Consider the following 14292-nt stretch of genomic DNA (forward strand, 5'->3'; position numbering starts at 1 on the left):
TGACTTCTCCTCTACTTGAAGAAGAGTGAGTCCTCCTGCTTGAAGAAGATTAAGCTAGTAGGGCGGCTAGCGGCCGGCTGAGATAGATTCTGTAAGGAATAGATAGAGCTCGAGTCTGAGCTACGCCTTCAGCTCTTTTTTGTTTATTTGATTAAAACTCTTAAACTCTACAGACCTGACTCTGCCTGTGATTGCTGCACTGCCCTAACTGCTGTGTCTTCCGTGCCTTCCTGTTACATGATTCATGTGTTTATGTGTCTCATGTGTCTCTTATGTGAAACATTTACATGAGGAACCCATCAGAATGGGATTAACATGTTTAAATAAAAATATTTTTAGTGTAAACAGCAAGCTACCTGAAGTTGGAACTCCTCTGGACCCGTGAAGGACCAGGCAGCCTGAACACCTGAGCATCGTAGGCGTCGTAATCCACCTGGATAGGGAGGTTGTTCTCAGAGTCCTTTGGAGCACACAGAGCTGGACAAGGACCAGCAAAATGAGGACCATTAGGATCAACAAGGACCAGCATCATGAGGACCATTAGGATCAACAAGGACCAGCATCATGAGGACCATTAGGATCAACAAGGACTAGCATCATGAGGACCATTAGGATCAACAAGGACCAGCATCATGAGGACCATTAGGATCCACAAGGACCAGCATCATGAGGACCATTAGGATCCACAAGGACCACCATCATGAGGACCATTAGGATCAACAAGGACCAGCATCATGAGGACCATTAGGATCCACAAGGACCACCATCATGAGGACCATTAGGATCAACAAGGACCAGCATCATGAGGACCATTAGGATCAACAAGGACCAGCATCATGAGGACCATTAGGATCAACAAGGACCAGCATCATGAGGACCATTAGAATCCACAAGGACCACCATCATGAGGACCATTAGGATCAACAAGGACCAGCATCATGAGGACCATTAGGATCAACAAGGACCAGCATCATGAGGACCATTAGGATCAACAAGGACCAGCATCATGAGGACCATTAGGATCAACAAGGACCACCATCATGAGGACCATTAGGATCAACAAGGACCAGCATCATGAGGACCATTAGGATCAACAAGGACCAGCATCATGAGGACCATTAGGATCAACAAGGACCAGCATCATGAGGACCATTAGGATCAACAAGGACCAGCATCATGAGGACCATTAGGATCAACAAGGACCAGCATCATGAGGACCATTAGGATCAACAAGGACCAGCATCATGAGGACCATTAGGATCAACAAGGACCAGCATCATGAGGACCATTAGGATCACAAGGACCACCATCATGAGGACCATTAGGATCAACAAGGACCAGCATCATGAGGACCATTAGGATCAACAAGGACCAGCATCATGAGGACCATTAGGATCAACAAGGACCAGCATCATGAGGACCATTAGGATCAACAAGGACCAGCATCATGAGGACCATTAGGATCAACAAGGACCAGCATCATGAGGACCATTAGGATCAACAAGGACCAGCATCATGAGGACCATTAGGATCAACAAGGACCAGCATCATGAGGACCATTAGGATCAACAAGGACCAGCATCATGAGGACCATTAGGAACAGCAAGGACCAGCATCATGAGGACCATTAGGATCAACAAGGACCAGCATCATGAGGACCATTAGGATCAACAAGGACCAGCATCATGAGGACCATTAGGATCAACAAGGACCAGCATCATGAGGACCATTAGGATCAACAAGGACCAGCATCATGAGGACCATTAGGATCAACAAGGACCAGCATCATGAGGACCATTAGGATCAACAAGGACCAGCATCATGAGGACCATTAGGATCACAAGGACCAGCATCATGAGGACCATTAGGATCAACAAGGACCAGCATCATGAGGACCATTAGGATCTACAAGGACCAGCATCATGAGGACCATTAGGATCAACAAGGACCAGCATCATGAGGACCATTAGGATCCACAAGGACCAGCATCATGAGGACCATTAGGATCCACAAGGACCAGCATCATGAGGACCATTAGGATCAACAAGGACCAGCATCATGAGGACCATTAGGATCAACAAGGACCAGCATCATGAGGACCATTAGGATCAACAGGACCAGCATCATGAGGACCATTAGGATCACAGGACCAGCATCATGAGGACCATTAGGATCACAAGGACCAGCATCATGAGGACCATTAGGATCAACAAGGACCAGCATCATGAGGACCATTAGGATCAACAAGGACCAGCATCATGAGGACCATTAGGATCAACAAGGACCAGCATCATGAGGACCATTAGGATCAACAAGGACCAGCATCATGAGGACCATTAGGATCAACAAGGACCAGCATCATGAGGACCATTAGGATCCACAAGGACCAGCATCATGAGGACCATTAGGATCAACAAGGACCAGCATCATGAGGACCATTAGGATCAACAAGGACCAGCATCATGAGGACCATTAGGATCACAAGGACCAGCATCATGAGGACCATTAGGATCAACAAGGACCAGCATCATGAGGACCATTAGGATCAACAAGGACCAGCATCATGAGGACCATTAGGATCAACAAGGACCAGCATCATGAGGACCATTAGGATCAACAAGGACCAGCATCATGAGGACCATTAGGATCAACAAGGACCAGCATCATGAGGACCATTAGGATCAACAAGGACCAGCATCATGAGGACCATTAGGATCAACAAGGACCAGCATCATGAGGACCATTAGGATCAACAAGGACCAGCATCATGAGGACCATTAGGATCAACAAGGACCAGCATCATGAGGACCATTAGGATCAACAAGGACCAGCATCATGAGGACCATTAGGATCAACAAGGACCAGCATCATGAGGACCATTAGGATCAACAAGGACCAGCATCATGAGGACCATTAGGATCAACAAGGACCAGCATCATGAGGACCATTAGGATCAACAAGGACCAGCATCATGAGGACCATTAGGATCAACAAGGACCAGCATCATGAGGACCATTAGGATCAACAAGGACCAGCATCATGAGGACCATTAGGATCACAAGGACCAGCATCATGAGGACCATTAGGATCAACAAGGACCAGCATCATGAGGACCATTAGGATCAACAGGACCAGCATCATGAGGACCATTAGGATCAACAAGGACCAGCATCATGAGGACCATTAGGATCACAAGGACCAGCATCATGAGGACCATTAGGATCAACAAGGACCAGCATCATGAGGACCATTAGGATCAACAAGGACCAGCATCATGAGGACCATTAGGATCAACAAGGACCAGCATCATGAGGACCATTAGGATCAACAAGGACCAGCATCATGAGGACCATTAGGATCCACAAGGACCAGCATCATGAGGACCATTAGGATCAACAAGGACCAGCATCATGAGGACCATTAGGATCAACAAGGACCAGCATCATGAGGACCATTAGGATCAACAAGGACCACCATCATGAGGACCATTAGGATCAACAAGGACCAGCATCATGAGGACCATTAGGATCAACAAGGACCACCATCATGAGGACCATTAGGATCAACAAGGACCAGCATCATGAGGACCATTAGGATCAACAAGGACCAGCATCATGAGGACCATTAGGATCAACAAGGACCAGCATCATGAGGACCATTAGGATCAACAAGGACCAGCATCATGAGGACCATTAGGATCAACAAGGACCAGCATCATGAGGACCATTAGGATCAACAAGGACCAGCATCATGAGGACCATTAGGATCAACAAGGACCAGCATCATGAGGACCATTAGGATCAACAAGGACCAGCATCATGAGGACCATTAGGATCAACAAGGACCAGCATCATGAGGACCATTAGGATCAACAAGGACCAGCATCATGAGGACCATTAGGATCAACAAGGACCAGCATCATGAGGACCATTAGGATCCACAAGGACCAGCATCATGAGGACCATTAGGATCAACAAGGACCAGCATCATGAGGACCATTAGGATCAACAAGGACCACCATCATGAGGACCATTAGGATCAACAAGGACCAGCATCATGAGGACCATTAGGATCCACAAGGACCACCATCATGAGGACCATTAGGATCAACAAGGACCACCATCATGAGGACCATTAGGATCAACAAGGACCACCATCATGAGGACCATTAGGATCAACAAGGACCAGCATCATGAGGACCATTAGGATCAACAAGGACCACCATCATGAGGACCATTAGGATCAACAAGGACCAGCATCATGAGGACCATTAGGATCAACAAGGACCACCATCATGAGGACCATTAGGATCAACAAGGACCAGCATCATGAGGACCATTAGGATCCACAAGGACCACCATCATGAGGACCATTAGGATCAACAAGGACCACCATCATGAGGACCATTAGGATCAACAAGGACCACCATCATGAGGACCATTAGGATCAACAAGGACCACCATCATGAGGACCATTAGGATCAACAAGGACCAGCATCATGACGACCATTAGGATCAACAAGGACCGGCAAAATGAGGACCAGTAGGATCAACAAGGACCAGCATCATGAGGACCATTAGGATCCACAAGGACCAGCATCATGAGGACCATTAGGATCCACAAGGACCAGCATCATGAGGACCATTAGGATCCACAAGGACCAGCATCATGAGGACCATTAGGATCAACAAGGACCAGCATCATGAGGACCATTAGGATCAACAAGGACCAGCATCATGAGGACCATTAGGATCAACAAGGACCACCATCATGAGGACCATTAGCATCAACAAGGACCAGCATCATGAGGACCATTAGGATCCACAAGGACCACCATCATGAGGACCATTAGGATCCACAAGGACCAGCATCATGACGACCATTAGGATCAACAAGGACCGGCAAAATGAGGACCAGTAGGATCAACAAGGACCAGCATCATGAGGACCATTAGGATCCACAAGGACCAACATCATGAGGACCATTAGGATCAACAAGGACCGGCAAAATGAGGACCATTAGGATCAACAAGGACCAGCATCATGAGGACCATTAGGATCCACAAGGACCAGCATCATGAGGACCATTAGGATCCACAAGGACCAGCATCATGAGGACCATTAGGATCCACAAGGACCAGCATCATGAGGACCATTAGGATCCACAAGGACCAGCATCATGAGGACCATTAGGATCAACAAGGACCAGCATCATGAGGACCATTAGGATCAACAAGGACCAGCATCATGAGGACCATTAGGATCAACAAGGACCACCATCATGAGGACCATTAGCATCAACAAGGACCAGCATCATGAGGACCATTAGGATCCACAAGGACCACCATCATGAGGACCATTAGGATCCACAAGGACCAGCATCATGAGGACCATTAGGATCAACAAGGACCACCATCATGAGGACCAATAGGATCAACAAGGACCACCATCATGAGGACCATTAGGATCCACAAGGACCAGCATCATGAAGACCATTAGGATCAACAAGGACCAGCATCATGAGGACCATTAGGATCCACAAGGACCACCATCATGAGGACCATTAGGATCCACAAGGACCAGCATCATGAGGACCATTAGGATCAACAAGGACCAGCATCATGAGGACCATTAGGATCAACAAGTACCAGCATCATGAGGACCATTAGGATCAACAAGGACCAGCATCATGAGGACCATTAGGATCCACAAGGACCAGCATCATGAGGACCATTAGGATCAACAAGGACCAGCATCATGAGGACCATTAGGATCAACAAGGACCAGCATCATGAGGACCATTAGGATATTAGAATCAACAAGGACCAGCATCATGAGGACCATTAGGATCCACAAGGACAAGCATCATGAGGACCATTAGGATCAACAAGGACCAGCATCATGAGGACCATTAGGATCCACAAGGACCAGCATCATGAGGACCATTAGGATCAACAAGGACCAGCATCATGAGGACCATTAGGATCAACAAGGACCACCATCATGAGGACCATTAGGATCAACAAGGACCAGCATTATGAGGACCATTAGGATCAACAAGGACCAGCATCATGAGGACCATTAGGATCAACAAGGACCACCATCATGAGGACCATTAGGATCAACAAGGACCACCATCATGAGGACCATTAGGATCCACAAGGACCAGCATCATGAGGACCATTAGGATCCACAAGGACCAGCATCATGAGGACCATTAGGATCCACAAGGACCAGCATCATGAGGACCATTAGGATCAATATGGACCAGCATCATGAGGACCATTAGGATCCACAAGGACCAGCATCATGAGGACCATTAGGATCCACAAGGACCAGCATCATGAGGACCATTAGGATCAACAAGGACCAGCATCATGAGGACCATTAGGATCCACAAGGACCAGCATCATGAGGACCATTAGGATCAACAAGGACCAGCATCATGAGGACCATTAGGATCAACAAGGACCAACATCATGAGGACCATTAGGATCCACAAGGACCAGCATCATGAGGACCATTAGGATCAACAAGGACCAGCATCATGAGGACCATTAGGATCAACAAGGACCAGCATCATGAGGACCATTAGGATTCTGAGGGTCACTTACTGTGCTCCTTGCTGCTCTGGAACTTCTCGGCATGGAGCTAGGAGACACGTGACGTCATGAAAGGTTAGAACCCACAACAACACTCTTCAGACCAGACAGAATAGAGACTTGAAGGCACCTTGCGGCCGGCCAGTTTGATCCTTGGCGTGAAGGAGCTGCAGGAGTTCTGACTCTTGGAGGTGTAGAAGCTGAGGACACAGGAGACAGGTGTCAGTGCTCTGGGATCTCCATGTGATCGGCTTTCTACAACCTCCTGCTGTACCTGTGGTTGATCCAGTGAGGGAGGTTGTAGTCGTCCCCCACCCGGGAGTCTCCAGGTGTGGTCCTGCTGTGCAGCTGCAGAGAGTCATCGGGTCAGCAACCCACAGGTGTGTGGCTACTGCACCACAGGTACTCTTCAGGTGTTACCTTGAATAATGGGACTGCGTGCAGCGGCTGCTCCCCCATGCACACCAGGTCCACCCCGATACCTGCAGAGAGACCGGGTCAGTACCAGGAACGGAGACTCCAATGGAGGGCTGAGGCGGCCACTGACCGTTGTCTATCATTCGCTGCTTGGTGAGGATCATCAGCAGCCGGTCCACCTGGAACACGCCCACTCCAGGAGTGATGACCACCGACATCTGGCCGGTGCGGTCGAAGTTGCGGTTGATGTAGTGCTTGTCGAACACTGTGGGAGACACAGAGACAGATGAGTCGGGTTAGTGAGTGCTGTGGATGAAATACCTTTGGATGTGAGAGGACAGGTGGAGAGGTCTGTCACAGTGCAGAGTCCTCTAGAGTCACAGAGAGTGCAGCTCAGGGGAGTCACAGGAGGAACAGTGGAGTCAGAGAGTCAGTGTAGAGTCACAGTAGAGTCACAGTGCAGAGTCAGTGTAGAGTCACAGTGTAGAGTCACAGTAGAGTCACAGTAGAGTCACAGTGCAGAGTCCGTGTAGAGTCACAGTGCAGAGTCCGTGTAGAGTCACAATGTAGAGTCACAGTGTATAGTCAGTGTAGAGTCACAGTAGAGTCACAGTGTAGAGTCATAGTGTATAGTCAGTGTAGAGTCACAGTGTAGAGTCACAGTGTGGGTCAGTGTGAGGTCAGTGGAGTCACGTAGAGTCACAGTGTAGAGTCAGTGTAGAGTCACAGTGCAGAGTCAGTGTAGAGTCACAGTGTAGAGTCACAGTAGAGTCACAGTGCAGAGTCACAGTGTAGAGTCACAGTGTAGAGTCAGTGTAGAGTCACAGTGTAGTCAGTGTAGTCACAGTGTAGAGTCAGTGTAGAGTCACAGTGTAGAGTCACAGTGTAGAGTCAGTGTAGAGTCACAGTGTAGAGTCAGTGTAGAGTCACAGTGTAGAGTCACAGTGTAGTCAGTGTAGAGTGTAGAGTCAGTGTAGAGTCACAGCGTAGTCAGTGTAGAGTCACAGTGTAGAGTCAGTGTAGAGTCAGTGTAGAGTCAGTGTAGAGTCACAGTGTAGAGTCAGTGTAGAGTCACAGTGTAGAGTCAGTGTAGAGTCAGTGTAGAGTCACAGCGTAGAGTCACAGTGTAGAGTCAGTGTAGAGTCACAGGTGTGAGTCACAGTGTAGAGTCACAGTAGTCAGTGTAGAGTCACAGTGTAGAGTCACAGTGTAGAGTCACAGTGTAGAGTCAGTGTAGAGTCACAGTGTAGAGTCACAGTGTAGAGTCAGTGTAGAGTCACAGTGTAGAGTCACAGTGTAGAGTCAGTGTAGAGTCAGTGTAGAGTCACAGTGTAGAGTCACAGTGTAGAGTCACAGTGTAGAGTCACAGCGTAGTCAGTGTAGAGTCACAGTGTAGAGTCAGTGTAGAGTCACAGTGTAGAGTCACAGCGTAGAGTCAGTGTGGAGTCAGTGTAGAGTCACAGTGTAGAGTCACAGTGTAGAGTCACAGTGTAGAGTCAGTGTAGAGTCAGTGTAGAGTCACAGCGTAGAGTCACAGTGTAGTCAGTGTAGAGTCACAGCGTAGTCAGTGTAGTCAGTGTGGAGTCAGTGTAGAGTCACAGTGTAGAGTCAGTGTAGAGTCACAGTGTAGAGTCACAGCGTAGAGTCAGTGGAGTCAGTGTAGAGTCACAGTGTAGAGTCACAGTGTAGAGTCACAGCGTAGAGTCAGTGTAGAGTCAGTGTAGAGTCAGTGTAGAGTCACAGTGTAGTCGGTGTAGAGTCACAGTGTGAGTCAGTCAGTGTAGAGTCACAGTGTAGAGTCAGTGTAGAGTCACAGTAGAGTCAGTGTAGAGTCACAGTGTGGTCAGTGTAGAGTCAGTGTGGAGTCACAGTGTGGAGTCAGTGTGGAGTCAGTGTAGAGTCAGTGTAGAGTCACAGTGTGGGAGTCAGTGTAGAGTCACAGCGTAGTCACAGTGTAGAGTCACGGTGTGAGTCACAGTGTGAGAGTCACAGTGTGGAGTCAGTGTAGAGTCACAGTGTGAGTCAGTGTAGAGTCACAGCGTAGAGTCAGTGTAGTCACAGTGTAGAGTCAGTGTAGTCACAGTGTAGAGTCACAGCGTAGTCAGTGTAGAGTCAGTGTGGAGTCAGTGTAGAGTCACAGTGTAGAGTCACAGTGTAGAGTCACAGTGTAGAATCAGTGTAGAGTCACAGTGTGAGTCAGTGTAGAGTCACGGTGAGTCAGGGGTCAGTGTGAGTCACAGTGTAGAGTCAGTGTGGGGGTCACAGAGTCAGTGTAGAGTCAGTGGAGTCACAGTGTGAGTCAGTGTAGAGTCACAGGTCAGTGTAGAGTCACAGTGTGGAGTCAGTGTAGAGTCAGTGTAGAGTCACAGTGTAGAGTCAGTGTGAGTCAGTGTAGAGTCAGTGTGGTAGAGTCACAGTGTAGAGTCAGTGTAGAGTCACAGGCGTGGAGTCAGTGTAGAGTCAGTGTGGGTCAGTGTCAGTGAGTCAGTGTGGAGTCACAGTGTAGAGTCGGTGTGGGTCAGTGAGTCACAGTGTAGAGTCAGTGTAGAGTCACAGTGTAGAGTCACAGTGTAGAGTCAGTGTGGTGAGTCACAGTGTAGAGTCAGTGTAGAGTCACAGTGTGGTGTAGAGTCAGTGTGGGAGTCACAGTGTGGAGTCAGTGTAGAGTCACAGTGTGGAGTCAGTGTGGAGAGTCACAGTGTGAGTCAGTGTAGAGTCACAGTGTGGAGTCACAGTGTGAGTCACAGTGTGGGAGTCACAGTGTGGTCAGTGTAGTCACAGTGTAGAGTCACAGTGTAGAGTCAGTGTAGAGTCACAGTGTAGAGTCAGTGTAGAGTCACAGTGTAGAGTCACAGTGTAGAGTCAGTGTAGAGTCACAGTGTAGAGTCACAGCGTAGTCAGTGTAGAGTCACAGTGTAGTCACAGTGTAGAGTCAGTGTAGAGTCACAGCGTAGTCAGTGTAGAGTCAGTGTGGAGTCACAGTGTGGAGTCAGTGTAGAGTCACAGTGTGAGTCAGGTGAGTCAGTGTAGAGTCACAGTGTGGAGTCAGTGTAGAGTCAGTGTGAGTCGTGTAGTCAGTGTGTGAGAGTCACAGTGTGGTCAGTGTGGGGTCACAGCGTGGGAGTCAGTGTAGAGTCAGTGTGGAGTCACAGGTGTGGTCAGTGTAGAGTCACAGCGTAGTCAATGTAGAGTCAGTGTAGAGTCACAGCGTAGTCAGTGTAGAGTCAGTGTGGGAGTCACAGTGTGAGTCAGTGTAGAGTCGGTCAGTGTAGTCAGTGTAGAGTCACAGTGAGTCGTGTAGAGTCAGTGTAGAGTCACGGTGTAGAGTCACAGTGTGGGAGTCAGTGTAGAGTCACAGTGTGGGTCAGTGTAGAGTCACAGTGTAGAGTCAGTGTAGAGTCACAGTGTGGTCAGTGTAGAGTCACAGGCGTGAGTCAGTGTAGAGTCACAGTGTGGTCACAGTGTAGAGTCAGTGTGGAGTCACGGTGTAGAGTCAGTGTAGAGTCAGGTGTGAGTCACAGTGTAGAGTCACAGTGTGGAGTCAGTGTAGAGTCACAGTGTGGAGTCAGTGTAGAGTCACAGTAGAGTCAGTGTAGAGTCACAGTGTGAGTCGGTGTAGAGTCACAGTGTAGAGTCAGTGTAGAGTCACAGTGTAGAGTCAGTGTAGTGTGGAGTCAGTGTAGAGTCACAGTGTGGAGTCAGTGTAGAGTCACAGTGTGGAGTCAGTGTGGGAGTCAGTGTAGAGTCACAGTGTGAGTCAGTGTGGAGTCAGTGTAGAGTCACAGGTGGTCAGTGTAGAGTCACAGCGTGAGTCAGTGTAGAGTCAGTGTAGAGTCAGTGTGAGTCAGTGTAGAGTCACAGTGTGGGAGTCAGTGTAGAGTCACAGTGTGGAGTCACAGTGTGGGAGTCAGTGTAGAGTCAGTGTAGAGTCAGTGTAGAGTCACAGTGTAGAGTCAGTGTAGAGTCAGTGTGAGTCAGTGTAGAGTCAGTGAGTCAGTGTGGAGTCACAGTGTAGAGTCAGTGTAGAGTCACAGTGTGGGAGTCAGTGTGGAGTCACAGGTGTAGAGTCACAGTGTGAGTCAGTGTGGAGAGTCAGTGGAGTCAGTGTGAGTCAGTGTAGAGTCACAGTGTAGAGTCAGTGTGGAGTCAGTGTGGAGTCACATGTAGAGTCAGTGTAGAGTCACAGTGTAGAGTCAGTGTAGAGTCACAGTGTGGACTCACAGGTCGTGTAGAGTCAGTGTGGAGTCACAGTGTGGAGTCACAGTGTAGAGTCAGTGTGAGTCACAGTGTGAGTCAGTGTAGAGTCACAGTGTAGAGTCAGTGTAGAGTCACAGTGTGAGTCAGTGTAGAGTCACAGTGTGTGGAGTCAGTGTAGAGTCACAGTGTGAGTCAGTGTAGAGTCAGTGTGGAGTCACAGTGTGAGTCACAGTGTAGAGTCACAGGCGTGGGGTCAGTGTGGAGAGTCACAGTGTGAGAGTCACAGTGTAGAGTCAGTGTGGAGTCAGTGTAGAGTCACAGTGTAGTCAGTGTGTGAGTCACAGTGTAGAGTCAGTGTGGAGTCACGGTGTGGGAGTCACAGTGTAGAGTCAGTGTGAGTCAGTGTGGAGTCAGTGTGGAGTCAGTGTAGAGTCACAGTGTAGAGTCAGTGTGGAGTCACAGCGTGGTGGAGTCAGTGTGAGTCACAGTGTAGGTCAGTGTGGGAGTCACAGGTGAGTCAGTGTGGTCAGTGTGGTCAGTGTGAGTCACAGTGTGGAGTCAGTGTGGGAGTCAGTGTAGAGTCACAGTGTGCGTAGAGTCACAGTGTGGAGTCAGTGTAGAGTCACAGCGTGGAGTCAGTGTAGAGTCACAGTGTGAGTCAGTGTAGAGTCACAGTGTAGAGTCAGTGTGAGGTCAGTGTAGAGTCACAGTGTAGAGTCAGTGTAGAGTCACAGTGTAGAGTCACAGTGTAGTGTGAGAGTCACAGTGTAGAGTCAGTGTGAGTCACAGGCGTAGGTCAGTGTGGAGTCAGTGTGAGTCAGTGGAGTCACAGTGTGAGTCAGTGTAGAGTCACAGTGTAGAGTCAGTGTAGAGTCACAGTGTAGAGTCAGTGTAGAGTCACAGTGTAGTCAGTGTGAGTCACGGTGTGGGAGTCACAGTGTAGAGTCAGTGTAGAGTCACAGTGTGGGAGTCAGTGTGGTCAGTGTAGAGTCACAGTGTGAGTCAGTGTAGAGTCACAGTGTAGAGTCAGTGTGGAGTCACAGTGGTCAGTAGAGTCAGTGTGGGGAGTCACAGTGTAGAGTCACAGTGTAGAGTCACAGTGTAGAGTCAGTGTAGAGTCACAGTGTAGAGTCAATGTAGAGTCACAGCGTAGTCAATGTAGAGTCAGTGTAGAGTCACAGCGTAGCGTCAGTGTAGAGTCAATGTAGTCAGTGTAGAGTCAGCGTAGAGTCACAGTGTAGCGTCAGTGGAGAGTCACAGTGTAGAGTCAGTGTAGAGTCACAGTGTAGAGTCAGTGAGTCAGGGAGTCAGTGTGGAGTCACAGTGTGAGTCAGTGTAGAGTCAGTGTAGAGTCACGGTGTGAGTCAGTGTGGGAGTCAGTGTGGGAGTCACAGTGTAGAGTCAGTGTAGAGTCACAGTGTAGAGTCAGTGTAGAGTCACAGCGTAGTCAGTGTAGAGTCACAGTGTAGAGTCAGTGTAGAGTCACAGTGTAGTCAGTGTGGTCAGTGTAGAGTCACAGTGGTCAGTGTGGAGTCACAGTGTGGAGTCACAGTGTGAGAGTCAGTGTGGAGTCACAGTGGGTCAGTGTAGAGTCAGTGTGTGAGTCAGTGTAGAGTCACAGCGTAGTCAATGTGAGTCGGTGTAGAGTCACAGTGTAGAGTCAGTGTAGAGTCAGTGTAGAGTCACAGTGTAGAGTCAGTGAGTCAGTGTAGTCACAGTGGGAGTCAGTGTAGAGTCACAGTGTAGTCAGTGTAGAGTCACAGCGTAGTCAGTGTAGTCAGTGTGGAGTCAGTGTAGAGTCACAGTGTAGAGTCAGTGTAGAGTCACAGTGTAGAGTCACAGTGTGTGAGTCAGTGTAGAGTCACAGCGTAGAGTCACAGTGTGAGTCAGTGTAGAGTCACAGTAGAGTCAGTGTGAGTCAGTGTAGAGTCACAGTGTAGAGTCACAGTGTGGAGTCAGTGTGGAGTCACAGTGTGAGTCAGTGAGTCACAGTGTGGGAGTCACAGCGTAGAGTCAGTGTAGAGTCAGTGTAGAGTCAGTGTGAGGTCACAGTGTGAGTCAGTGTAGAGTCACAGTGTAGAGTCACAGTGTAGAGTCAGTGTAGTCAGTGTAGAGTCACAGTGTAGTCGGTGGGAGTCAGTGTAGAGTCAGTGTAGAGTCAGTGTAGAGTCACAGTGTAGAGTCAGTGTAGAGTCACAGTGTAGAGTCAGTGTAGAGTCACAGTGTAGAGTCAGTGTAGAGTCAGTGTAGAGTCAGTGTAGAGTCAGTGTAGAGTCACAGTGCAGTCAGTGTAGAGTCACAGCGTAGAGTCAGTGTAGAGTCAGTGTAGAGTCACAGTGTAGTCAGTGTAGAGTCACAGCGTAGAGTCAGTGTAGAGTCACAGTGTAGAGTCACAGTGTAGTCAGTGTAGAGTCACAGTGTAGAGTCAGTGTAGAGTCAGTGTAGAGTCACAGTGTCAGTCAGTGTAGAGTCACAGTGTAGTCAGTGTAGAGTCACAGCGTAGAGTCAGTGTGGTCAGTGTAGTCAGTGTGGAGTCACAGTGTGAGTCAGTGTGAGTCACAGTGTAGAGTCAGTGTAGAGTCAGTGTAGAGTCACAGTGTAGAGTCACAGCGTAGAGTCAGTGTAGAGTCAGTGTAGAGTCACAGTGTAGAGTCAGTGTAGAGTCAGTGTAGAGTCACAGTGTAGAGTCACAGTGTAGAGTCACAGCGTAGAGTCAGTGCAGTGTAGAGTCAGTGTAGTCACAGTGTAGAGTCACAGTGTAGTCACAGTGTAGAGTCACAGTGTAGAGTCACAGTGTAGAGTCAATGTAGAGTCACAGCGTAGAGTCAGTGTAGAGTCACAGTGTAGAGTCAGTGTAGAGTCAGTGTAGAGTCACAGCGTAGTCAGTGTAGAGTCACAGTGTAGAGTCACAGTGTAGAGTCAGTGTAGTCACAGTGTAGAGTCAATGTAGAGTCACAGCGTAGTCAATGTAGAGTCAATGTAGAGTCACAGCGTAGAGTCAGTGTAGTCACAGTGTAGTCAGTGTAGAGTCACAGTGTAGTCAGTGTAGTCACAGCGTAGAGTCAGTGTAGTCACAG

At 48.7% G+C, this 14292-nt stretch overlaps 1 protein-coding gene across 1 annotated transcript in view; it reads right to left on the reverse strand.

Moving 5' to 3' along the window:
• The window catches only part of depdc5 (DEP domain containing 5, GATOR1 subcomplex subunit), a 69162-nt gene that overhangs the window by 40569 nt on the left and 14301 nt on the right, over positions 1-14292 (reverse strand). Inside the window, 6 exon segments of the mRNA XM_056406408.1 lie at positions 357-477; positions 6614-6650; positions 6732-6801; positions 6876-6949; positions 7022-7083; positions 7149-7283. Of these exon segments, the coding sequence (XP_056262383.1) occupies positions 357-477; positions 6614-6650; positions 6732-6801; positions 6876-6949; positions 7022-7083; positions 7149-7283 (499 nt within the window).

The sequence above is a fragment of the Pseudoliparis swirei genome, chromosome 23 (assembly GCF_029220125.1).
Source record: "Pseudoliparis swirei isolate HS2019 ecotype Mariana Trench chromosome 23, NWPU_hadal_v1, whole genome shotgun sequence".
NCBI classification, from domain to species: Eukaryota; Metazoa; Chordata; class Actinopteri; order Perciformes; family Liparidae; genus Pseudoliparis; species Pseudoliparis swirei.